This window comes from Grammomys surdaster, unplaced genomic scaffold, assembly GCF_004785775.1.
Source record: "Grammomys surdaster isolate TR1022 unplaced genomic scaffold, NIH_TR_1.0 126531, whole genome shotgun sequence".
In the NCBI taxonomy this organism is placed as follows: domain Eukaryota; kingdom Metazoa; phylum Chordata; class Mammalia; order Rodentia; family Muridae; genus Grammomys; species Grammomys surdaster.
The window spans coordinates 7,833,929-7,861,537 of NW_021621323.1; the positions used below are offsets into that span (position 1 = coordinate 7,833,929).

A 27,609-nucleotide genomic window follows, 5' to 3' on the forward strand; every position below is an offset into this window, starting at 1 on the left:
GCTGGGATATTTGGTGTGTGTGGTTTCAAAGGCATCTAATAAAAATAATCCTTTGTACTGAGCAGCGGTGAGATTGAGGCTCAGCACACACGTAATGAGCAGCATGGTGAGCTGCGGCATTCCGTGATAAGAAAAACTAACATAATGCATATATCATATCAAAACAAAGGGAGTAGCCAGAGACACAGTTCCACGTGTCACAGTTCTTCATGAACAATGTCTTCAAGAATCATCTCTAAAGATTTTCACTCGTAACACAAAGAAGTTGTTTTTTTATGGATGACGAGGAGGGAAAGCTCAGGCTCACTTGTTTGTCTTCAACTGAGAAAGTCTTTTAAAGTCTTTAAAAGAAAAATATATCCTAAGTGTCATATTTTTCTTATTTATGTAAATCATATATAAAGATGATTGATGGATAGATGACAGATAGATATAGAGAAATAGACAGATCAATAGATAGATATAGGTGATAAATATGGATCAACAAAAAACAATAACAGTATATTTTATATAAGATAAAAAAACCTTTACATCATAAACAATATTAGGTTTTCAGAACTGTGTTTATTAATTTAAATCCCACAAATAAAATTTTGCCATGGAAAAATGGAGATATTTTGAATACTAAAGTCCTTTATTTAACAACACAGAAATTTCACAAAAACAATTTTACTGGGCAAATTGAAGTGATTTTTAATTTTTTTTTTTACAGTTTTGTACATGCCCCATAAGTGATTCTTTTCTTTAATAAATACACTGTTTTTCAAAACTGCTTTTTAAAATAACTGCACAAGCTTACATACACTTTTACACAAATATCTATTAGAAAAATGTAACCGATAACTGCACAGTTCAGAACGGGAGGACACTGGGAATGGAGTACACTTGGTGGCCCATGTCCTGAAATATCTATTTGTCAATTGTGGCACGGAATCCCTCTGAACACAGTAGCTGTGTTCTACTCTCTAGGAATACAGATCTCAGTGTGAAATGCCAAATTTAATAAAAACAAAATCTGAAATACTTAGTTGTTACATGAGAACCAACTGTTTGATATCGCTGCAAATCTCACCATGATCAAAGACCCACTACAGCTTTCTGCTCAACATATTTGACCCTGTCTTGTGCCTTCATTTAACTGTGTCTCTCTTTTCATTCTTTGATTACTGATACTATCAGCTTAAAGGCTTCATATGTTTTAGCACTAATTGAACAACATCCATGCCAGGGGTTCTAACAAAGGATGGAACATTCTGCTTCTTTCATGATTACTTAATATTAATTCATAACAAGCCCGTTGTCTCTCACTCCCTGTGATTGCTTAGTACGAAATTGAAGGTTTGGGGTTAAGCAACCAGGAGATGTTTTACATAGCCATACATTAGGGGAAGATGTTTACTATTTATGTAACCTGGATGGAGTCAGTATTACTTTGTGAGTGTGCCTCTGCTTATATGAGGACCAGAGGAGGTCAATAGAAAGACACTTTAGTCTGAAAGTCAATAAAGGTAGAGGTCTGCATTATAGTAGTCTAAGGAATAAGCTAAAGGGAGCATCTGCTGAATACACAATGTCCCAGTGGCCCACATATTCTCCTGTACTCCCCTCAAATGCTGCCAGGGAATCGCATCCTCTGAAGACTGGACCCTTGTATATGTGGACCTCCCCAGCAGCTTAAGCAACATCTGGTATGTCATTTTTAAGTTGTATATATACAACCTACAATTTGATTGCTAAATTCTAAATTTCCTTGGTATGGAAAATGAGACACACAGTGAGCAACTGTTAAACGTTATGTTTCGTTTATATTTTTGGAATAAAGAAAATGCACATGCACACCTTCACTGCCCTACGGCTACAAGTTGTAGGTACATAGATACTTTAGGAAAAAAACTAGAGAGAATCTAGAAGGGTAATTTCTTCACCATCACCAGTGAGAACTCTATCTGTACCTTACAATTTGTAAATTGAGTTTAAGGGGGAATACAAGAAGTGTGTGGCATAAAAGCAATTAGTGTCAATAATAAAAATGTAAGAAAATATTAAAGAAAAAAGGTCACACTGTTCATCACGGTAATAGATTCCTTTCATTAAAAATAAATGATTTGCCATGTGAAACAAAACATTTACAATACACAGATTCATTGTCTTAAAACAAAAACCAAACAAACAGAAAAATACATCAAGACATGCAATACCACCTTGAGGTTTTGACTTTCCATACATTGCTATGAGGTCCTTATTGTGTGCCTAATACAGTCTGAAAAGAAGTTTGTTTCATTTATAATCTTTTTTTCTTTACAAAAGCAAAAGAAGCATCCCACTCAAGTGTGAAAATAAATTTTCATGTAATCATAGTTCACTAACAAATTGTCCAAAATAAAAATAAAGTAAAATAAAAATCATAAAGAGAGAGAGAGAGAGAGAGAGAGAGAGAGAGAGAGAGAGAGAACAAAGAACTCCTACACCTTTCATTGGTCCTATAGCAGAAACAGAAATTATAGCTAAAACACTCTAAAGAATACATACGGAGTAGAAAGCTATCTCAAAAGTAATATACAGCACATTTTACCTTTTGATGATTTCATCCCTCTCTTTACAATTGGTGGGTGTAATATATAACGCATTTTCCTCACAAAGACAGCTTGACCATACTGCAGACTAAGCACTGGTATGTTAGCTAGGCACATTAGTCAGGCTGGTACCCTACACTGGCATCATACAAACCTACTCTGCTCTCATCCAGGTGACCAATGATGGCTTACTTGACCTGCCTAGAGAAAAAAAAAACTGTCATCCCTCTTCCCGTTCAAATCTAAAATGAGATTTTAAAAATATTCCCCTGTCAGCCTTTGAAGCCCTTTAGACTCTAAAGTCCTCGCTGGCTTACCAGTCTCTCTTGTTTTCCTTCTTGCTCATCCTGCTAACCTGTCTGACAGGCATAAAGAACAAAGAGGCAAGTAACGCGGCAACTTTGTTATTCTATGTGTTTTTCCTAAACTATGTTTTAGTCCTGGAACTGATTCTTTTAGGCTAGATTTTAAATAAATCAATGAAAGTGTTTGTCTTACTGGGATAGGCATCGTTTGAGAAGCATGACTGTCCTAGGAAAACCAAATCTTACAGTGTAAGGCAGCCCCGGTTCTAGAATACATCCTGGGGGGATGGGCTGTCTTGTTTTTATGAAATTCCTCATACTGTGGCCTTGCTTCATGAAAAGAAAGCTTCCAGTGGTAAGAAAGGGAAGGGAAACAGTGGGTGTTCCACTGAGAGACTGGGGAAGAATACTGGTCCAACTGAGAGACCGAGGAAAGGAAGATAAAGAAACAAAAAAAGCCTCCCTTTTAGTGAATGTGCTTGATTATTTTGAACTTGAAAATAAGCCCAGCCATGCCTTAAAGTAGGCTTCAATGTATTTGTGTATTGTTTTAAACCTGCCCATTCAATGTCATACTCTTCTGTTTCTGTTTTTCCCACCCTTCCCCAAAGTGAAAAAAAATCAAAGAATAAAAATGCTTGACCAACCTGTGTATGGCTAGGGGAAAAAAAAAAGTGGTGTCAGGCATGAGTTTCTCTTTCTATGATCTGATAACATTAGCCTAAAAAACACTTTTTCAATTAAAAAAAAATGATACAACTGATTCTGCATTTTCCAACTATTCAGCGTACTCCCCTTACAGTGCAACCCAAACAAGTCAACTACACTAAATATCTGGGGGTATACCCTCTGTACAGCTCGTTTGTAAGCAATGCAAGTGCATAACCACTACTCTAACAGAGTGCTCAAAAGATTAATTGAAACCTTCATAGTAGCTTTCCCTCTCATAATCAACACAATTGAAGGTAATTGCTGGATGTGGCATTATCTTTTAGTCCTGGAAAACCAGCCAACAAGTCTCTACAGAAAGATGCATGAAAACCACCGGTGTTGTTTCTGCTTCTAAAAACAACTGGCGAAAATATTTAAAGCTAAAATTTATTGCTCCAGATTTTTAACTTGCAGAAAGAACCATATTGTTTGTGTACAAACTGTTAATCTCCATAGATGCTCAGACATGATTGTCTCCTTGTGTCTAAACACACAAAATACAAGCTGCTATCTGTACAGTTTACAGTACTGAAACACATATATTTGAAAATGAAGTATAGATATTGTACTTTGCAAAGATACATGATTTTACAGTCGGGAGTTACCCAAACTTATTTTTTTTTTACAGCCACTTTCAAAATAGACAACAACTTCACTAGTATAGCTAAATACATCAAAGGAAGAATCAGTGTATTGAAAGTAAATTAACTGGCCAATTCCCCAAGCTTCCCTGTTATTTTTATGTGTCTTTTTGTTGACGTTGTTTTCCTTTCCTCTTGTTTTTTGTTTTTGTTTTATTTTTTTTTTTGAAGAAATCCCTACACATAAAATGAAAATAATTTCTGGATAATTTCTTCAATGGTGGACTAAGCGGTTTCTTAAAACAAGACATTAGTTTGCCCTTCACTCCCAAATGCCTTGAAAATAAGATACACTACAGCTTTAAAAGAACCATCGGAATGCTTCAGCGCTGGGAACAGGTGTTCTCTATAAAAACAAAAGAGCAAGAAAACAGGTTAAGCTTTTTTTCTATGTCGATACAAAATTAGATTTTTCTCCTTTACACTTCAGCCATAGTTTTAGTCAACCATACAGAACATAAGGACATATATAGCAACATATAATAAAAGACGAAATGCTCAATCTTAAAATATGAAAATTATACTATTCAGTTTAATACTAATTGGCTGATCCTAATGACTTAAACACATCGTATTTTTAAAATACATGAAATACATCATGGGATATGTGTAGCAATTAAAGAATGTTCAAGACATTAACCAATGGGACAAGCAACTGGTACCTGCATGTAAATTCTGTGGCTGCCTCACAGGAAACCATGTCACTCTAAGTTGATCATTTTTGCATCTAAGCATAGATGGCATAGTCACACCATGACATAGGAAATAGACCTTTCGTTATCTTCACTTATCTATCTTTTAAATTGTAAAAGATCATAACCAGCTATGCGTGCCATCTTCAACGCGATACATATATGTCTTTTATGCAGCCAAAGTGACTATGACTGAATTATTCTGTCTATTACACTAACAAGTATGCCACCTGACAATAACCTGATGTTTTATGTACAAAGTTGCAGTACATACGTACTTATGCAACCTGTGTAAGGTATATGTCAGAACTGAGTGAAGTGTTTCTTTTATAGTGGCAAACTGTGTGCTAAATTAATTCTGCCAACCAGCCAATCACTTTGTGTGTGTGTGTATGTGTGTGTGTACTTTTAAGATATATATTAAAATACAGTAAGATTTATTATATATGTTCTATATTAATATATATTTCTTAAGAGAATGTTCATAGTACTTGAATTTCCTATTAGAATGCACATGAAAAATTATGCTATAAATTATATTACAAAATCCTCTAATGATTGAAGTTGGCTTTGACTTACTTTTTCATACATAAGTAATTTGGTTGCCATTCTCTTTTCATAATAATGTTAATCAAAAATAAAGTTCTGTATTAACCTACTGTATTATCTGAAGTCAGACTTTCGACTTCTTTCTTTTGAGAATGCTGTTCCCATACTCTTTTGTATGTGTTACTATTTTTCAAGTGCCTTTCTTTGTCTTGGACCTAGACCTTAAGCCTATATCACCTTTATTATTAAAAACAAGAAATTTAAGTGAATAAAATAACCGTTTTGGAAGGTAGATTTCACTGGCACTATTGCCACTAACAATTACTTTAAAAAATTCCCCTCAAAAAACAACCATAAATTTCAAATATTAAGACAAATTTACTATGTTATACAATTCAAATTTGCATGCATACATAAAAAATAAATTGTATCTTCACAAAGCACCAAAAGGTCTACCATTCTCAATAAAACAGAACCTATTTTGCTCGGTTTTGACTCCTCTTCCTGATAAGTTAATCATGTTTGTTCTTTCCCGCTCACTGTGTATACTGAGCCTCCATCATTTGGTTTTGTTTGTGAAAAAGTCCTTAACTACTTTCTAAATTTAACTATTGAACAATAAATGTAATAATCTAGTTACATTTGCTTAATCATTACTGAAGGAACTATATAAAGCAATAAGGAACACACCCATTCAAATATTCATATTTACAAACAGGCACTCATGTGGCACACATGCATATACACAAACATACACACACACACACACAAATGTATGTGCACACACTCACGCATGCCGTGAGCGCACACACACACACACACACACACACACACACACATGCAAAAACAGGAAATGAAAACTGAAATGTTCTACCAGATGTCACCTTGCTTTCTGATGCCAACTAAGAATAAATTCTATATAAGTAAGTTTATTTATATAAATGTAGTCATTTTTAACAAGATACATTAGATCCAAGTATATCCATGCAATTATATATGTATGCTCAGATTCACATATGAAAAATAAACATGTGCATATATATTCATACATATGCACATTTATGTGTAGATGGATGACAAAGATGCCAACTTCCTCTCTGATGCCAACTGGAAACAAGTTTATAAATATATACTTATGCAGTCATGTATCTTGATACACAGATATGTTTATGAAGGTAAACAGAAAAAATACAGAGTTCGTTTCTTAAATGAGATGAACCCCTTATGCCTTAGATATGCTTTTGAATCTAGTTTCTAACTTTGTTCTTCCTGATTCCCATTCTGCTATTCCATGTTCTTTGCAGTATTTAGTGAAAGCGAGGCTTTTAAATGCTACCTAGAATCAAAGGTCACTATTATAAGGAAAAGATGGTTCTTTCTCAATGTTTGCTAACATTAAGGATCCATCACACAAGAGACGTGAAGGAAGCAAAGCAGAGCTCTCTGTAGCGATGAGCCCTGCCACAAAATAGCACCCTGTGAAGTTCTTTTGTGACGTGAGTGTACAAGGTGCTGAGGTCAGAAAGTAGCCTCATGCAGGGGAATAGAGAAGGTAAGCAGACACGATTTTAAAATGGCTTTTCTTTGCATTAAGATCTTTGAAGTCACAAAATTTAAAAATAAATAAATGAATAAAAAGGTTAGTTAAGAAATCACCTGAACTACATTAAGAATAATTAGGAAAGCAACCAGTGCAATAATTAGTACAGACTATCAAATATTTACTGGAAACTTACAATTTCCCTCTCAATTTCATTTAAGGATTAAAAAGAGAACAAAAGTTTCTCTAGAAATTCTTTAGAAAAAAATTCTTTATTCTTTAAAAAAAAATTCTTTAGAGTCCTAGAGTCCTAGTGACTATACAAACCTAATGTTCTACCCAATCTTCATTAGGCTTGCCAGAAGTTTACTTGAGGGTGAGGCTGAGTTATTTGCAATCAAGCAACTAGAAGCAACTGTTTCCATAGAAGCACTGGGTTAAATCACAGGTCTCTGATTAGTCTGTACAAATTCGGACACACATCTTCTGACTTCGTCAACAAAGGAGGTCATCTTTGTAAGAGGACCACTGTAAATTGTTTGGAGGCTCAGGGCATCCACACAGGGGATTAGATTCCCTCAGCAGATATGTCCAACTTAGATAAATTCAAAGTCTCAGCTGGGGAATCGCACTCTTGATAAGATTACCGTGACTTCCTGGATCTCAGTGATGCTTACAGGGGATAGTTATCCTGAGTGACAGGAAGACCAGATTCCCTTGGGAGGAAATGGGATGGGAGGTAATGAAGAATATTGAAATGATCGTGTTAAGGCAGCCTGGCTCCCATGAGGCTTGTGGAGAAATCTGCAGGTCCCAACCACACCCCACTGTCCCTCTTCCTGACATTGCTATCAAGATGCTGCAAAAAATTTTTTCTTTGGACAGAGGCCAGATAGAAAATGACCTTCAGCATTGAAAGAAGGGTATGTGTTTACTCCCTAAGTAATGCTTCAAAGCAAGAATGCTCTTCAAGGACAGAATGGCATTTTACATTTACCCGAAACTTACAGTAAATATTGTCTCTGGTGAAATGGATTACGGTATCAATTTTTGCTAACTCAATAAGGAGCAACAAACAAAACAGCCTCAAGTAAGGCAGAAGTCTCAAGCTCTGCTCTGAGAATCCAAAAAGGTTTCTCATTTTTGGCACCTGTCGAGTGAGCTTTGCTACGTTGGTGTCTTCAGGTCAAACATTCATCTGTAGCTTAAGGAAAACCTGCCTCCTGAGTACAGGAAGCAGAGCATCTAAAACTGGACAAATGGGGGTGTGGAGTGTGCTCATTTAGGCCAATAGATACAGCAGAGAAATGGGAAATGGGAATGCGGCAGCATTTGCCACACAGCAAAACATTACCGTGAAGTTACACCTGAGGCTTCAAAGACCAAATTAAAGATAAATTGTGGCACTGAAATGCCAAAAATGAATGGAATGCAAAAAATCGTAAATTGAGTTAACGAAAATGGCAGTAGAATTTGTACCTGAGAATAATAAATACTTTGCTAATATTAGTTTGCATTACTTTCTAAAACAAAGGCTTCCACAATTCATCTGGGGCCTTCACATTTTTACTGTGAAATGGGTGGGTCTAACACAATGATTAGGAAGAGGTAGAATTTGAGAATAATGGTATTCTTACATTGATTAAAAAAAAAGTTCCATGTTCTTATTGACAATGGAGAGAACGTGCATCATCAAATCAGTTTCTGATTTTCATACAGGGATGGAAAAAAAGTTTTTTTCCAGCCAAAATCCATGTCATTTCTAGTTGCACAGAGACAATGAAACCTCCTTGGAGACTTTCTGGAATGTCACTTTCTATGAAAGCCACTAAATAGGACTCAAGGACACCTTAAGCCTTGAGTTTTGAAATCTTTGCTATATTTAAACCTTCATATTGGTACTACAATTTAAAGACTTTAATGAATCTCTGAGAACCTCCACTAAAAATTACATAAATGAATAATACAAAAGGCAACAGATCCTCACTGTCGTCTACTAGCATTTGACAGTGACTTTTTATAGTTTTAAGAAAACCTCTCAACTTTAGGATTTGATGTTTTGAGTAAACAAAATCAAAAAGATTACTGATAATGAAAAATTCCTTTTTTTTCTAGTGTGATTTGTAAAATAATATTAAGATACCATGAAGCATGTTGTTTCTTCCTAGTGAAATTCAAAATCTCCTTGGAGATGTGAGACATTAGATTGCATGTACAGTACCATGGAATTTACATGCACAATATCATGCACATGTACCTTAACATATGTGTATACATAAATACAAATCTTTAAGTAGTTAATTATGGCTTAAAGTGATATCCAGCAAAGGGAAACAGATTTTGGTAAAGTTTTTGTTTTTACACTTTGTTTTTAAATGTTATACTGTAAAAAGCAGAGTCTACTACTACGTCACTAAAGAGTATAGGTAGAGCATAATCAGGTATGAGAAAAACATGAATTTATGATCAATGATTAATATGATGCCTTGGAATGTAGTGTTAATAAATAAAGATAACCTTATTGTAAAAAATAAGTCCTACTACATATATGAATAGGAGTATTATTTTACTTTCTAGCATCTTCTTTTCTTTTTGTGTGGTATTTTTAAGTAGGGTCTCACTATGTCCCAGTCTGGCCTAAAACTTCCTCAGCTTGCAGAGTGCTGGGATGATAGATGTTTGTCACTTCTCCCAGCTCTCTAGTTTTAAATTACACCTCTCTGTCTTCTTCAGGCTTTTCAATATGCCTGTTGTATTTTCCTAGTGAATTTCAAATTATACTTGGAGATGTGGGACATTGTATTACATGCACTATATAATATGTATTATATATGTTATATATATATAATACATAACATATCAGAAGCATTTCTCCCATAATTGATTCCTTTAGAACATAACTACTTGACATAAGGAAGCCTTATTTTGGTCAATATTTAGATGTAAATAGAAACAAATATAGTATTACCATTGACTGGTAATAGCTAAAAGAGAACACATACTATATACAGAACCAGTGACTAGAAGGTGTATTACCCCTCCTGGCTTCTAAACATCTTACATTATGAACTGACACTCAGATTCTTCTGGTCGATGGTGGAGGGTTAGGCAGGGCATCTTCAGGCTCTCCTGTTACTCTCTCTACCTTGGGAATGACCCTCTTCCTTCGCCTTCCTACCTGCTCCCCTGGCACCACCCTCACTATCATCACTAAGATGGTAATATGTAGAAGGCAAACCTAGCTAATTGCAAACAGAAGGACACACTTAGAAACCACACTGCAAGGGAATTAAGTGCATGTGGGAATAGAGCCAGTTAGGGACATGAGGCTGAGACATGTACTTGGGGAGAGAGGGAAGAAAAATGACGCATGGACACCATGCACCCAAAGGACATGAACTTTCTTTCCCTAGTATATAATGCAAACAAGTTCTTTAGACTTGAATCTTGATATATGCTACATGTAGTTACATTTGGTTAAAACAAAATATACTTGAAACCACAACAGCCCAACATATAAGAAGGCTTATTGTGACATATATGGCTGTTTTAGTGATTAAAATCTTCTTGGACAGAAAAAAAAAACTGTCTCTATAGTAACAAGCTTCAGAGAAATAGGTAATTTTTTTTCAGTGATCTTCAGTTTTCAAGAATATTTTACAAAAATGATTCCAAAGGATAATTTTAATCTTATGTGTAAGCAGGGATATAAGAGTAACATTGAGATTAAAACTGTAAAGTTCACTCATGGTGGTGTGCACCTGTGATTGCACTCTTTGCAAGTGCAGCCAAGAGGGGCAAGGTCATCTCAAGCTTCAGTTAGACAACCTGGGCTACATAAAGCTATGTCTGAGGGTGAATTTGAACATATAGACCGGAGTATTGTGGGATGTGGTGATCCTCTGATGTCAAGGTAGTAGAATCCTTCATATGTGTATTGTCTTAGTATAGGTGAACCCAAATATACTCTCAGTGACTGAGAGCAAATGTAAAAAAAAAAAATTAAATTAACAAAAATAAATATGTAAAAATTAGGTTAATGAAATCTATGCTACACTGTTAATAATCTAAATGTACAGAATGTTATTTACATATCTGTAAGCTTGTATTGAAGTATAGGTACATACAAATATATCTGGCTTTAGGATCTGAGTATATTTCTCTCTGTCTCTGTCTCTCTGTCTCTCTCTGTCTATCTATCTATCTATCTATCTATCTATCTATCTATCTATCTCAAAAGTTTAATAATTCAATCTCTCCCTGATGCTGCTCTGCAAATTCCTGTCTGCAATATTGCCTCTAGGTGAAAATAGTTACTAAAAAAATGATGAAGTTGTTTAATAATTTTGAAACTTGGGATAAACTTTTGTTCCAACCATGGATTTCTATCAAGTTCACCACTCTTTTACTGAAAACAAGAAGAGTTGTTTGCACAAGCATGAGAAAACTGTAGGTTACTTATAGTGCTTAAGATGTTTACGTTATCAAAGCTCGATTTGAATAGCCTTTAATTCTATTAACATAAAACCCAACAGTGACAATTACGATCCATAGCCAGTCTTAGTTATGATAGTTTTCAATCCTATAGACATGGAGACTGGAGAAATATTATTTTTGGTACTACATAAAGGCGTAAGCCAGGTAACATTTTGATCGAGGTCACCGACTTGCAAGATGCTTAACATCTCCTCTGATAACACTCAGCCACTGAGAGAGACCCAGCCAAGAATCCCCTGAGGGTTTTATGCTCCTTAATTGATCAGAGAAATTCAGAGAACATTATTCTAGGTAGTTCCACCAATTAGATATCATCACAACACACTTCACTTAGCTAGAACCCTGCTCCAAGAAACAGCACGAGGCCTTGCAGGTGTACCTCTCAATAGTCTCTCCTTTCTCTTTGCCTTGTCTCTCCCCCAGTTGCTTTCAACTAAGGATCACAAGCACAAGGAATGTTCACAATTACTCTTTGATCTATTTGTTTTCCTTAGGTATTTTTAAAATAAAGTATCTAAAAGCAATGGTTAATTTAATTAAACTTTTTTTTACATATGCTCTCAGTCACTGAGAGTATATTTGGGTTCACTTATACTAAGACGATGCACATATTCTACTACCTTGACATCAGAAGATCACCACATCCCATAATACTCCAGTCTATACATTCAAATTCACCCTCAGGAAATGATCCTGAGTTTTTCTACATATTTGTGCAAAGATAGTCTCTTAAAAGAAATCAACAAGGCTGGGCAGTGGTGGCACACACCTTTAATCTCAGCACTTGGGAGGCAGAGGCAGGAGGATTTCTGAGATTGAGGCCAGCCTGGTCTACAGAGTGAGCTCCAGGACAGCCTGGGCTACACAGAGAAACCCTGTCTTGAAAAACCAAAAAAAAAGAAAAAAAAGAAGAAAAGAAAAGAAAAGAAGGGAAGGAGGGAGGGAGGGAGGGAGGGAGGGGGGGAGAGAGAGAGAGAGAGAGAGAGAGAGAGAGAGAGAGAGAGAAAGAAAGAAAGAAAGAAAGAAAGAAAGAAAGAAAGAAAGAAATCAACAATCCTATTATTGAGCCATGGGATGAGTTTATAATACATAGTAAAATACATAGTAAGCAATCTTTTCACATTTGTTCTGGAATCTTTTCCATATGCTCAATTCGATATTTTTCCAGAAGCTTTTCTTAGAACTGCCTTAAAGCATGCTCACATCTCTGAATACTTGGTCGTTTATAAGTAAATGTCTTTAGTTACCTAAACACCATCATTAGTTAATTTTGAGGATTCATCTCACCTTGACCTTCCAATGTTTCTAACTGAATTGCTGAATTTCATATCCTTAAAGAGCAAATTGAAACAGGAAAAAGAAAGGTAAGAAAATAGAGTGGGAAGACTGGAGAGAATTCAGCAAGGCCAAGGAAAAGCTAAGCTCTGCTAATCTCCCTGGAACTAATTTTTCCATTGTGTTGAGTGAAGAAAAAGAAGTCTGACTGGTTCTAGTGGGCCTGATCCCAGATCCATCTGAGACATCTTCTCACAAACGAAGACATTAACAATTGCTATTCATTTCTGATTTGAGCAGACTCAAGAGTGACTAGAGCTCAATGCTTTCTCAGTATGCATCCTGTAGCCTGCATGTGCTCCTCCCCCGCTCTGTACATCCTTTGTTTCTTCTAATATTCCCGTTCCCTTATTCAGAGTCTATAACATATACCTCAAAATACAGCAAAAAAAAAAATCTTAACATGACATGAAGCACAACACCCAGTAGCATTGCAGTAACCATATCCCTGTGTCTCTCATCCAGGTATGGAGGACAAAACTGAGGTGACCATATCCACGACTGTGCAATTGCTGCTTGAATTGTCTAAATGTCCAACTCTCAAATTTATAATTATTTCATTTCTTAGATGGCAATAGAACATAAGAAGAAGTAACTAAGAACCTTGGATAAAGGAATAAGACCTTGAGTTAGGGGATCATAATAGTACTGACAGAGGGCAGTTGGAAAGAAAGAAAAGTGCTTCCTTAAAGCTGGACACATTGTAGCTATATGTGTGCATGTCCTAGTGTCTACTCAAGTTGCATTCAAGAGTTACAAAGTAGCAGCTCGTGCCTAAAGGTGTGTTTATGTTTTATCTAGTTAATCAAGTGTTTTACCACACTCTTACCAGCTCTATGAACACACAACAGAGGCAGAAGCCAATCTTAGAATCCAGGAATGCTGTTTATAGAACACTTAAATTTTACTCCTTATCTTACTAAAAAACGTCCAAATATAATTTCCTTCCTCACTAAAGACCTGTTCAATTGTGTTACTGCCATTTCTAGCATTTTCTGAATTTTATTTGAAAGTAGCCAACAACTTCACATTTGACATACTTGCCTAATGCAGCTGAAACCATCACTTAGGAAGGAACACCACTTGCCTGGGGTACGTCCATATATTCTCTACTCTGTTCTACTTTATTCCACTTTCTCATGTCCTCCAGAGAAGCCAACACTCTGATTTCATGGACCTCGGATATACTAGCCCTCTACTAATCTAAGAACCTGTCATCTGTGGTATGAAAGACTCAGCATCAATCTCAACTAAACCCCACATCACTCAAATCCATATTGGTGTGAAGAGACTCCCAGGAGGGAAACCCAGAGAGACACCACATTCAAAATTATCTCCAATTCTACACAACGCAGCCTTGCAACAAATAGAAAACATATTTCTTTGAGTATGGCAACAAGGCAGCACTCTCTTTTTTGTTTTCTGGGAACTAAAAGTAAAATGTAGATTTAAGAGTAAATAAGCTTTTCAGCTGACCTTTCACCAATCTATACCTCCTATTTGATCCTTTCCCTTATTTCAACTTCATTAAAATCATCACTTAGCCTAGAGAAACATTTCCATGGCATAGTCATTTCCCAGCACAGTAACTTTATGACCACTGATGGAGCATCGAAAATCACCACCAGTTCCGCACAATTCCATTTCAGTGGTTTTCTTCTTTAAAGAAAGTTATCTCATCACCTCTTCTACTTTAGGAAGTTTCAGAGAAAATAAGTCTTTTTCAGAATTTGCCAGATTTGCTGAAATCCACAGAACTGCCCATCACTCTTCATGCTCTAGTCATCTGCCACCGTCTCTCCTCATCCGACTTGATCTCTATCCCTCGGATGCTTCTATCAATCATCCAGTTATGGTCTGCTATGCTGAGCAAGGAATAGCACTTTCAGGAGAGTTTTCTCAAAAAAGGAAAGTGTTCAACACTTCCGGCAACTTTTTAGACTGACCTCTAAGATAGAAATTAAACGTAGGTAAGATTCAAATGGGATCTTGTTTGCTACTAATCCTGAAGAATTTTAGCTGTACTCTGGAACTGTGCTACCAAGTGTTTCGAAGGCATATGTCAAAATCACGTCAGCTGGGACACAGACCTCCCCAGAGAATTCACTCAGCACTAAACTGTTCTCACCCTCAAGCCTGATGTGTTAAGTCAGATCCTGAACACTGTTCCTTCCTTTTGTCTTATTTTCCTCTCTGCAAACTTTCAAACTTCTGGAAGGATGAAGGGATTCACAACATCCACATTCCATCTTGACTAATGTCCTTCTGTATAGTGTTTAGCATCCTAGTGAGTTTTTTGTTTGTTTGTTTGTTTGTTTGTTTAATTTAAAAAGATAAAATACTTTGGTAGTTAGAATTCCACTTCTTTAATTGCTTCTCACCTTTTCCTCAAAATCAACTATACCTGTCACACATCTATACTAAATGGATGCCTGTATCTTCTACTTAAGTAATGTTTACTAATATATACATTTCAGTTTTCCAACACTAAATGTCTTCTCTAACTGGTATTTATAGAAAATATTTAACCCTTTCCTCACATTGAGTCTCTTGAACTAAGTCACATAGAGAACTCTCTCAATGAAGTTGTCTGATGTCTTAAACATTGCATGAGACAAAAATCTCCTTTTTCGTAGCTTCTCTATGTGATGACATGGCCCTGATGCATTTTTTAACTAAAACAGAAGAAAGAAAAAAGAAAGAAAGAAAAGGGAAGGAAGAAGAGAAGGAAGGAAGGAAGAAAGGAAGGAAGGAAAGAAGGAAAAAAGGAAGGAAGGAAAGAAGGCCAGGAAACTAGTTTCATATTTCCTGAATATACTTTATATCTGATTTTACATAAAATAAATACAAAATGAATATGACTTACATGAAAAGTTTTGCCATTAGTAAGAAATTGAATTAAAATAGTTGTGATAAATTCTAAGAAAACTGGGGAGGAGAGCCAGCAAGCTTGATCTTATACCTATTTATGTATTCTCAAGCTCCTAAAGGAGTCTAAGACACAGGCTGTAAATTACACAAAGGGGGAAAAAAAACCCTCCTTATAATGCTTTAACTTAGAGCTAACAAGCCTGCTAGGATCCCTCGAACCCCCGCAGAGCTAAGTACTCGACATTATTAAATATCTGTCACAAGTGAAGTATGATACAACATAACTCAATAGAAAACAGAAAACACACTGCTGGATGGAGGGAGGGTTTTCAGTTACCCAGCAGAATAATTCAGTTTCGGAGCAGGTATCTCTGCAAAGGATAGAACAAGATATGACTTGGATAAAATCACTCCCGCACCCCTCCACGGGGATCATGGAACTCCCAAGGACACCAGAGCAATACTAAATAATAAGTATAAGGTAGGCAAAAACACTGAAATGGAGCTGAAGGGACAAAATTATGCAGACACATACCCACAGCACCTATAGCCTATACAGAATACATTCCTGAAAACAAGTTTTTCCAAAAACTCAGTTTCCCAGACTGCTCTGCTTCTTCCGTTCAAATCATCTACTATCCTTCCCAGTGTCTGAAAAAAACACACCTCCAGTCACCACCCCATACACAGTATTCTGAGCTCACTTCTGCTTACATAAATTAACTTATTAACAGGAGAAAAATTTAATATTTTAATACATCCTAACTTCAACCTATTACTTTACCTAGATATCCCTAGTTGGCTTAATCAGGAATATTTTTAGTATTGTGTATAATTTAAGAAATTGAAACACACCTGGCTTATGTGGAATTCACTGAATAGGACACTATATTATTAAAGTTTTTCAATGCAAAATTGAAGTGAATTGTTTTCTGGTAAAGGTCATATATATTCAGATCACCTGGTCAATACTGGTTGAGTAATAGATCTTCAGAGGACTTGTGACTTCTTAAAAACATATTTGAGCCTAGCCTTAGGAAATATTAAAATAATTAAATGTTTAACTTCATATCCAAAATGAACATCCCAACAAGATTTTGGGGTACACAGCAGTTACAATATCCAGTTTCCAATATGGTGGAAATACTTGGAAAAAATATGGTGGCCCTCTCTATCTTCTGTGCAGAATTTTTAAATCCAGTCTTACAGATCACTTTGCCAAACGGTTCCACATCAATCTTTAATTCTGACTCTGTGAAACTCACTCAAAGGAAAAATAGATGGTACACAGAATAATTCAGTAATCAAATCATTAAAACTTCAAGGCAAGAAGTTTTTAGGACCTTCATTGATAAATAAACATCCACTTCTCCAAATACCTCTATCCCATTAAGCTGAAGCCTAAAGTTCAATGTTATTTAATTCTTTTCTCATTGTCTTTCTGAATTTTGTCTGTCTTTGGCTTGTCGTTTGTTTGATGATGTCTAAGTTTCAAAGAAATATCCTATATGGTATAGTCTATAGATTCTTTTTCAATTTTATTTCACTACTTCTAATTGCCACATAAACTACTACTTAGATTTTTCCATGCGGTTTATATGGATGAAAATATGTTTCATTTAGGAAGCAAAAAAAAAAATATATCTTACTTTCACAAGCAACTATATTTTTAACTAACAGATGAAGTCGTAGCGATTTATTATGTACAACTTGAGCTCTGGTGTACATAAAACCAACATTAACTCCTTTAGACTGAATCTCGTCTTGGGCACAGCAGCTGATAGGGTAGTTCAGTGTGTTCATAATGAAATTGCCTTATAGCTCTGACCAAAACTGAACTTTTCTGAGCTCTTTTCCTTATTGTTTATAGCCTCTGGGTCTTCCCCCTAGATTATCAGCTTGTTACATTCTAATATAATAAAAAGTATCAGTTTATTTGGAGTTTATTGAAAAGAAATTTCCCTCCTATAGAGGGAGAGAATGTGCCTAGCCTTCCAGCAACTTGATGTGGAGGGTGTGGAGAGGTGACACCCAGAGGGGAGCTTCACCTTCCAAAAAGAGAAGGGGAAAGTGAATTGAGTGGAGGGCTTGGGTGAGAGGGTGCTGGGAGGGGAGGAAGGGCTGATATTAGGTTGTGAAGTGAATAAATAAATCAATTAAAAAAATTTCCTGCCAGCATGTTTTAATTATTAAACTGAAATTACAACATGAAATGACAAACTGAAAAAGTTTCAACTTAAAATGTAAAAGATTTATTATATTTTATCTATGCATATATACTTTTTTTTAGCAACCCACTAAACTTCAAAACCTTATGAAGGGTTCAGTTATTTGCTAATTTTCTACAGCTATGAATTGGACAGTGACACATCTACTTTTGATGTGGGCTACAAATTAATTTTCTTAGCAGGTAGCTGCCACACGGCACAAACTACAGACACAGTGCTTTGTCCAGAATTTCACAACTACCATTGGTTGGGGCCCTTAGAACTTAAAAAGTTATATGTACTATCTCTCTCCACTTTTAAAACACTTTTCTAAATTAAATTATCTAGTTTTACTTAATAATATCAGAATATTTCTCATGAAATCTTTTAGAATCTCAAGCTAGCTTTTAGAAACATCGAGGGCTGGTACATCAACACACTTCCTATTCTTTAAGTGAGAGAAAAGAATGAAAATCATAAGCACCCTTTTAACTGTTTTTTTTTTCTTCTTCCAGTTTTCCCATCTCTTCTCTGTAACGTTGTGGCAGGGAAGAGAGCACAGGAGCGGGGGCAGGGAAACCTCCCAGAGGCACAGCTTCACTAATGCAATTCCATAAATCAACTAATGGGAGAGAAACCAGATCTGTGTGGTCTCTAATGCTGTCCCACAGAGATCAATCATGTCACCTGAACAATGTTCAGGGACTAAGAGGCTGGGCTTACCCATGGGACTTTTTCCCTTGAGTTACATTAGATTGTGATATTTTAAAAAGTTAAATCTTTGTATGGGGGAGGGGGGAAGATAACGGTGGTGTATATACAATTTGAAGGATTACCACTGCGAGAGACACAAATATTAACTTAATATCATAACAATCTCCTACATGGTCATATTTTAAATACATCTAGGAACTAAATTTTAATTAAGGACATACATTTTTAAAGTAAGTTTTGTCCCACAGGAACACAACACATTTGGATCAACTGCTTTTTGACAACTAGTGGCTATTTGTTAATATAGTGATTGATGAAGGAACAGTGACATATGCAAATGCACAGCACAGAGAACGGAGAGCACACACTATTCCATGGGTATTGCCATACTGAATGTCAACAAGGAGTGCTTTTTATAAACATAAGTTGTACTTAAGATGAGACTAAGCAGGGGGAAGGCCACGTTTAAAGAAAGGCTAGGAAAGGGGGCTTAAGAGAATGTGGACAAAATCCCAGCACATCCACGTGCATCTTTCTTAATCTTGGTTTGCACAGCCTAAAAGCAATCTGACTATGCCTCTGGTCTCCGAGATAAGAACAGGTCAAAGGGAAGGCAGGCACATAGGTTTGGAGTGTTAAGGAAGATGAGTTCTTAGTAGTATGCAGATGGAAACAACTTATGTGTCTACAAGTTAAAGCCACAAGTATTAGCTACTCAGTTTGTGACTGAAATCGAACTTCTGGACCTCAGAGAAGAGTCCACCCACTCTCAAAAACATCTCCTGAGATAATAATGGACCAAATTAGAGATGGGAAACCAGATCAGCAGGGGCACTTTCTAGCTTTGGTTCAATCCTTTAAGATGGGCCACCAGATACACAAACCCTGGAAGTTTCCTACAAGTGTAGCTTGAGGCTCCATGTAAGTTTGAGATCATCACAACTGCAATTACTTTATTCAGGACCTGGATAGACACTCAGGGAATTTAGAAAACTTTTTTTCTTTTGTTCTGCCCAGTAGTATTTCATGAGTTGTCAGTGCCCTGAACTGTTACCCATGCCCTGGTAGGTAGAAGAAACCCTCACTCAGGAAAACACCCGCAGTGGGAAATGTGGATGCTCTCACCCACTCCCCACCTTCTATGGGGCCACAATGTTCTGTGTATGCTCATTTTCAGAGACAAAAATGATTCTATGGTGCTTGAAACTACGAACAAAAAAAAAAAATTGAAAAGTTTGTGGGAAACCATTAAAAGAGAGACAGAGAAGAAATATATGAAGCAAAGTTTAAATGAACTCGGCAGCATAGAAACATGGCTGAAAGCCTGTTAGAACTCACAGCAAACTCCTCTGGAGTGGTTGCCGACTAAATAGATGAGAATTATCCAGTTCTCCTGTCTACTACATTCCCTACAACGGTGTACAGGTGGGTACCAGTGACTGTAGCTACAGCTGAGGTATAACAATGCCAATGCAGTACTATGTACAAAGACAAAACTATACAGATTACTTTTCAAAGAGAAAATAGAAGCCACACTGTCCTACCTTCTAGACATTCATAGAAAACCACCACATCATAAGCTAAATTTTAATTTCCCATAGTCTTCCAGACAGAGAGAAGTTATAGTTAAATTAAAGCCCAACAAAGTTCAAAAGTTCATTTTTTTTTTCCATCTGAGAGAATACACAAACCTGCACTGTAGCTGCTGTTATCTTTGCTTGGCCAGAGATGCCCACAGTAAGAACAATGAAGTACCCTGTGATACATTTAAAGTTCCCAAGAAGACCTGGTTTCTTTATAAGGAGGAATACATGCAATGTTGGGATGGAACTGTAGTCTATATGTAGTCTAACGTTGGAAATCCCAGTCCCTTGGCCTTGGTCTGTACCAAGATGGTCCATCTTCTTCGTAGTCAAAACAGAAGCAAGATCTTTAACTTTAATGTTTATTCTTTAAATCTCCAATTTTCAGTGATTCAAAGAAGGCATCCCTAGGTCATGTTCCTGATTTTTAAAAGAATGTGCAAGTAAGTATTCCTGAGGACGGATTGTGACAGTCACTCAACATACAGTCTAGTCCCCAGAACCTTCCTTAACACTAAACCCATTGCCCTGTCCCACATACACACAGGTAGCTAACCAGCTAACCTTCCTCTCTAGAGTCAACATAGACTATGATTACCTGACCATATTTCCTTTCTTTATGTCACCAAAACAACATACCTGCAATTTCTCATTTTTCCTCCTGTGTTTTGATTAGGCTATCATATAAAATGTCCATCACATACATCCATCTTAATTTGAAATGCAATTAAAAGCCTAATGTTACCATTACTTTAGTGAATAATGTCTGTTTTAAAGATCAACAGGAAAAGTAAACTATCATTTACCATACACCGCACCAACCAAAACCTTCCTATGTTTAGAGTAATTTTGCAACCACAAGATGGTCACTTTGTCAGATATTGAACCTAAGGGAAATGTAAAATCTACAACAACAACAAAAACAACTGAGTTTTCCTGGAACTACATAAATTATTGTAAAATTAAGCAACCCATTAGCAACAGTAGTAAATAGTTACCATTTTACTCAAAGTCACATCTCAAAACTGGCTGGTGAATACCAACTCTCTATATTCTCTCTGCTGGCTCAAAAATTATCAGGAAGGCGAAAAATAAAACAGGAAACAAAAACATTCTGTTAGGCTCAGGAGAAAATTATTCTAGAATAAAAATCCCCCTTTGAATCCAGGCATTTCAAACCACACACACACACACACACGCACACAAAGATGGTATATACACATATGTATGCATTTACTGTGTGTTGTGTACCACATGTGTAGTGTTATGTCTGGGCCTATATATATATGTATATATGAATGATAAATATGTTCAATATTTTGGCCAGAGCTTTTTGTTTTAGGGTTTTCCTGATGGAACAGTTTAAAACAGCAAGGGAAAATTAAGCATACTCAGATGCAAAACTTCGGATTCTTAGACCAATTGCATTTTTTTTTCCAGAGATAGAAAAAGGAGGGGCACTGTAGCCCAAGGGCGGTTCCGAGTGAAGTGCAGCTGGGAGGGTGGTACAGAGGCCATGTCCTCTGCAAACCACCTATGTCAGTATGCTTCAACCTGCAAGAAGCTTCAGAAAAGGGGATGCTGCGTCTTGAATCCAGACAAGAAACCCTGTGGGGGAGAGGGCAGGGGAGTGAGGAGGGAGGGGGCAAGACTGGGAAACAAGAAATCATCTCCTCTGACCTCTAGCGAAGTGCCAGGTTTTTTCTTTAGCTCTTCACATTTTCTAAATTTGCAGATCTGGTGTCCCGTTTTGCGGTTCCTGCAACTGCTGCAGACGCCACAGTTGATGAGCCTCTTGCAGGGCACGCAGACCCCACACCTTTTCCTCTTCTTCTTGGCCGGGTTTGCTCCGCCAGCTCCCCCCGAGGAGGACGAGGAGGAGGAGGAATGATTCTGCGGGCAGTCTGCCAGATTGGCAATTTGAAACGCACTGTCTGTGACGGCTGCTGAGGCTGCTGCGGGGGAGTGAAGGGCTGTCATGACGATGACCCCTGGAGGTAATGAGATGCCCCCTAAAGCCGGGATAGCGGAAAAAGTCCCCACCCGCTCGGGGAGATTCATTATCTCTGCTTCAGCAGCGCCGCATTTGAGCTTGTTCATGCATTCCCCCGCCAAAGGTCTGCAGTGTTCGGGGGATAAGGTGGAGAGGAAATTAGTATTTGCCATTTGCAACGACGGCTCTGGCGGACAGCCAGCCTTCCCTAGCCGCTGGGAGTCGTTCCGGTGGTGCATGCTGGTCCTGCCGCCGCCGCCGCCGCCGCCGCCTCCGCCGTTGCCACCGCCGCCGCCGCCACCGCCACCGCCGGCGGCGGGGAGGATCGCCGAGGAGGAGGCGGAGGAGGAGGCGGCGGCTGAGGAGGATTTCCTGCCGGCCCCGCCGCCCCCACCCCCGCCCCCACCGCCTCCGCCGCCGCCCCCGCTGCCCCAGAGCATCGCGGTGGCGGCGGCGGTGGCCGCGTTGTCGCAGTTCCACGGGGACATGCCGATGCGCGCGGCGGCCGCGGCGGCGGCGGCGCTGCTGGGGAAGATGGGGGTGGTGATGCGCGCGATCTTGGCTGCCTGCGGGAAGGCGCCCCCGTTGGTCTTGTAGAAGGAGGTGGCAAAGGAGCGGTAACGCTCCATCTCCGAGTTGTAATCCACAAGGCTGTTCAGGGCCCCCTCGGGCAGGTGGCTTTCCTTGGGCAAGCCTGGGGCCTCCGGGCTCGGCCCGGGCTCCACGCAGACATTGGTGTTCATGGTGCAGGGGGGGAAGAAGGGGTGCAGGGTGGAAGTGGGGACCGCCTGGTCCGACACCTGGGTGGGAAAGGGGGAGAGGTTGGGGGGAGGGAAGCGGGTGATGGTGTGGTCGGGGTACGGGCCGGGCCGTGCAGGAAAGTGAGATCCGGGTGGGAAGAGCAAGGTGAGGGTTGCTCTAGTCCTCTCTGGGGCGCATGTCCACAGACGGTGAATTCCCAGGCAGCAGCGTCTTCCTTTACATTATCCTCCAACTGTTACAACTAAAATAAAGAAAGTCATTCCAACGAGCTGCACGAGGAGAAAAAATTAAAATAAATAAACAGCCGCCCTCGCTACCCCACCGCAGACACCACAGAAAGCTCCCACGTTTTCTAGTCCGGTCGTTTGCATAACAATCATCAAGACGTGACCCCCCTCGCCCCCCCCCATACTCCCAAGTCCTACTCCCTCTCTCGCTCCCTCCCTCCCTCCCTCCCGGCAGCACATCACACAGCTCCTCCCCCCCCTCCCCCATTCTTGTAACCCTCCTGAGAAAAAATGTATTAATAGCTAGAGTACCCAGGGAAAGAGGAAAGACGGGGGTGACAAATGCCGAGGGAAAAGGGCAATTGGAGTGCTAAAGACATGCAAATCAGGGGTGGGAGGGCGATACTACCTATAAGCAGAGGGCATTTAAACATTATGAAATGTGTGAACAAGTGCTGCCTGGGCATGCAAATGCTGTAAAGTAGAAACAGCTATGGCCCTATGAGGAAAACGAACCGGAAATTAGCAAATGAAGTACTGAGAAAGTCTACAATACATCCGAGCATAAACTGTAAGCAAACACAATACAACTGAGAGCTACAAGACTGCCCACATACAATCTGAACCAAAGAGAAGGGGGGGGGGGGAGAACTAGAACTACCAGCTGCCACAGTGTCCTTCTGTGTCTGCTGTCATTAGTTTGAATCCCAGCACAGCTGGCTCTGTTAGGGTCTTAATTCAATGGACCAAGGACAGGTCTCAATTGTACAAGCCATTTGGTGGCAGGGGCAAGAAGGTGGTGTATTACTTGTTTTAAAAAGGGAGGAGAGAAAGAAAGATTGAATATAGGTAGGTAGGTAGATAGAAAGATAGAGATAAATATATAGATAGATCTCAAACACAAGCAATGTCACAGGCTCAGAACTGTCTGCTGCTCCTATAAGAATATACCCAATCGTTTCTAATGGAGATTGCTGTGTCTTCCAAAGAAAAGAGGAAAGCAAGGGACTTAAAAAAAAAAAATCATTCACCAACACTGATTTTTGCATAAAAAGAAGGGAGATCCCTTCAGATGTTGTTTATCCAAAGAACCATTAAGATAATTTTTTTTCTTTTTGCTATTTTTTAAGAGGAAAGTTTAATGCTAACTGAGTATTTGCATTTCTCTCTCTGCTTACGGGCCATCATTAAGCTTTAGGAAGAAGGATTTTGCTTGTTTATTAAGGGTGAGAGGTACACCACAGCCTTTTAAGAATTAAAGCAAAGATGTAAAATGTATAGTCACCTTACAAAAACAGTTTCTTTGTTTCCCTATTTTTTTTATTTTTATTTTTATTTTTATTTTTTTTTGCCAGAGTACCTTCCTCTGGCATCTTCTGAAGCCTAGACATTGGTGTGGAAGGTGGAGTTCAGGGAATTAAAACTGAGGGCCTAGTAGTTTCTGTCTCAAAATTTCAGAGTTTCAAATGCATATCAATTATAGTCATTATGTTTATAATTAGATTAATGAACCATTAGGTCCAAACTCCAAATTTGAAAACTTCAAGATCTACTGATGAGGCACCCTAAAAAAAAATGGGTTTATGTAAACAAATCCCTATTAGGCAAAGTAAATCAAGATAAGGAACCTCCCTCTGGCTGGATGAGAAGCTAGCAGGCATCCTTCCATCCCAGCAAGCCCCTAATCACTCAGGAGCCACCTCTGTGGTTTCACATTAGGAACCGCTGCTCCCTTCTGAGGCCTGATGACAATACAAAGGTGTCCCCAAATCCTCCTGGCTAAATAGTCCTGATCCTTGCTAGGGTTTGGGGAAAAAGACACAGTAAGGATACATACAGCTTCAGTTTCTGGGAATCACATTGAAGATGCAAGATCATAATAACTGCTAGTCGCTAGAAACTAGTTACGCCAACCATGCAATAGGCATCATCCCACTGAGTGGAGGGAACACTAACATTTTAGTCTTTTGACCTTGTTCCAAATAAAGAAGGGATTTAATATCCCCTTTTCAGAGTCTTTGCATGGTGTTTCCAAACAAGCTGTCCTTGCTTCTCCAATTGCTACCACCTCCCCCCCTTCCCACCTCTAGGTTCAATGCCACCAGAAACTGTAGAAAATGATTGTGCCCAGCCAGCATCCAGGTCATTATTGTTTAATCAATGCATCCCTGGAGCATGAAAAAAGGTACCTAAGCCACAGCTATTGTTTGGCTTTTATTTAGCAACAAAATAAAACACACACCAATAACTCTAGTTCTAATACCAAAGCTAAATTAAACATCCATACTTCACGATCCTGCTTTGCCTCTGAACAATGTGACTGTACATGCCGAATACTGTATGTCTGATCTACCAGAGACATGGAGATCAAAGGTCATATTTAACATTCAGGAGGAGGGGCCGGTGCAGATTAATTAATTAATTAATACAGTCACGGTTTTTATTGCTGGAGTCCAGCATTAATCTACTTTTACAATCCCACCGGACAGCAAACATTTAAGAGAGAAAGAGGGGGGGGGGGAGCCAGAGGAAGAGAAAGAACAATCACTTACCAGTCTCTTTTTATTTGGGGAGCCTTAGAATTTGCAGACGCTGCCAGTCTGCCTTTAATTAGTTGCACATCACCCCCTAACACAAAGAAACACAAATCCAGATGTGTCTTGGCAGCTCCCAATTACAACTTTAATACTTGTAAACAAACTGTTGGGAATGGGGGGGGTGGGGTAAATAAATATGCGGATGAAAAAAAAATACCTGTAAATGGCTTTTTTTTTCTTGTTGCAGAGAGGAGGAGGAGGAGATGGTGTTAGTGGAGGGGGTGGAAGGAGGAGGAGGTGGGGGTGGAGAGGAAAGCGCCGAGTGTGAGCGTGTGTGGGAGAGCGCGGGGCTGTTGTCGGTGGTCTCTGCTCTTCCCAGCGCGTTGCTCCCGGTCCGTCTCCAGTCGCTGTGTGCGAGGGAGGGAGGGAGGGAGCCGGGGAGTCTCTCTCTCTCTCTCTCTCTAGCTCTCTCTCTCTCTTTCTCACCCTCCCCCCCCCCCTCGCTCTGTTTGTGTGTGTGCGTGTGTGCGGTGGCTGGGGGAGGGGAGCGGGGAGAAAGGCGAGGGAGGCGGTGCGGAGCCGGGGGCGGGGGCGGGCCGCGGCGCCGAGGTGAGCAGGACGCAGGGCGCGGACACCTCCCGATGATTGGCTGCAAATTACACGGGGAACAAGAGGCGCACGCGGGCCAGCGCTCCTTTTCACAAATCCCCAGCTCGCCGGCGCGGCCACGTTTCCCGGCTCGCCCGTCGCCCCGCCAGCCCCCGGCGCGGCGGAGGATTTGCTTTTTTTTTCTTTTCCCTCTGGCAGATAATTGTTTGGAAGGGATGGAAGAGAGGGCGTTCCCGCCCCTCGCGCCCTCGCTCTCTGCGGGTGTGTTTGTGCACGCTGGGCGGGGGTGTGTGTGTAAATAAACTTGTCTGGGTTCCCTGGCTGAGCAGGGAAGAGCCGTGCCAGACACAGAGGGGAGGTCCTGTGTGGTGCAGGGAAGGCTCTCAGTTTCACATCCCGGTCGCGTGCTTTTAAAAGATCTTCCTGGTGGGGCCGGGAGATACTCTGTAGAAGAGAATCATTAGCGTTTTAAAGTAAGGAGGAAAAGGGACCAGTGTTCTGGTGGTTCGAATCCTTGAAATGTTATGCCAGAATGTAAAAAATTTGATGTGATGCCTGACCGGTCTCAGTCTGTGGCTGCCTTTCTCTCTTCTCCCACACCGCCTTCCATTCCCACTGTGTCCGGGTCTTCCTGCCCGACAAGGCTTCGCCCTCCCCCTTTACTCTTTCATCTGGTAGTTCCAAGGAGTCAAATATCTATCCCACCTCCCTAATTTTAATTCCAAACTTTACTTTTATATCTAAATGATCTCTTTTAATTAATTTTAATGTGATGGACATTTTATTTCCCATCACCTGGGGAAAATACTTCAAACTGAAAGATAAGGATTTAGCACACATCGCATATAAATAAAACTCATAAAAAAACAACAACTATGAATTAACCTCTTCCTTACTGCCTCAAAGAAATCGAGATAGACTAGACACATGCTGTCTGCCTATTGAACTGCACACTGGCAGAAACAGGCATGAGATAGGATGTAAATGTTTAAGTCCTTTTAAATATGATTCTTTCTCCTTCCCCAGACTCACTTGAATGGGATTTTGAGAAGAGGTCTCACATTGTAGCCCAGGAATTTCTGGAATTTACTATACAGCCCTGGCTAAGCTGGGTCGCTCCTAGGCAGTCATCCTGGCTCAGTCTCCAGGGTGCTGGGGTTCTAGACATGTACTGAAGCCTCTGACTCTGAATGAGTTTTCTAAGGGCAAACAAAATCAGACTAAGCTTGTTTTAAAGTAGAATAAACTTACACACTGAAACAA

General features: G+C 39.2%; 1 protein-coding gene across 1 annotated transcript; it reads right to left on the minus strand.

Moving 5' to 3' along the window:
- Positions 1–616: 616 nt before the first annotated feature.
- Cxxc4 (CXXC finger protein 4) lies at positions 617–26,148 on the minus strand. The gene is made up of 4 exons (XM_028760338.1): positions 25,955–26,148; positions 25,753–25,828; positions 21,899–23,214; positions 617–4,576 (listed from the first exon to the last, which is right to left on the minus strand). Exons 3-4 carry the CDS (start codon positions 22,952–22,954, stop codon positions 4,532–4,534), a joined length of 1,101 nt encoding a protein of 366 aa, XP_028616171.1. The 5' UTR covers positions 22,955–23,214; positions 25,753–25,828; positions 25,955–26,148; the 3' UTR covers positions 617–4,531.
- Between the last annotated feature and the right edge of the window lie 1,461 nt (positions 26,149–27,609).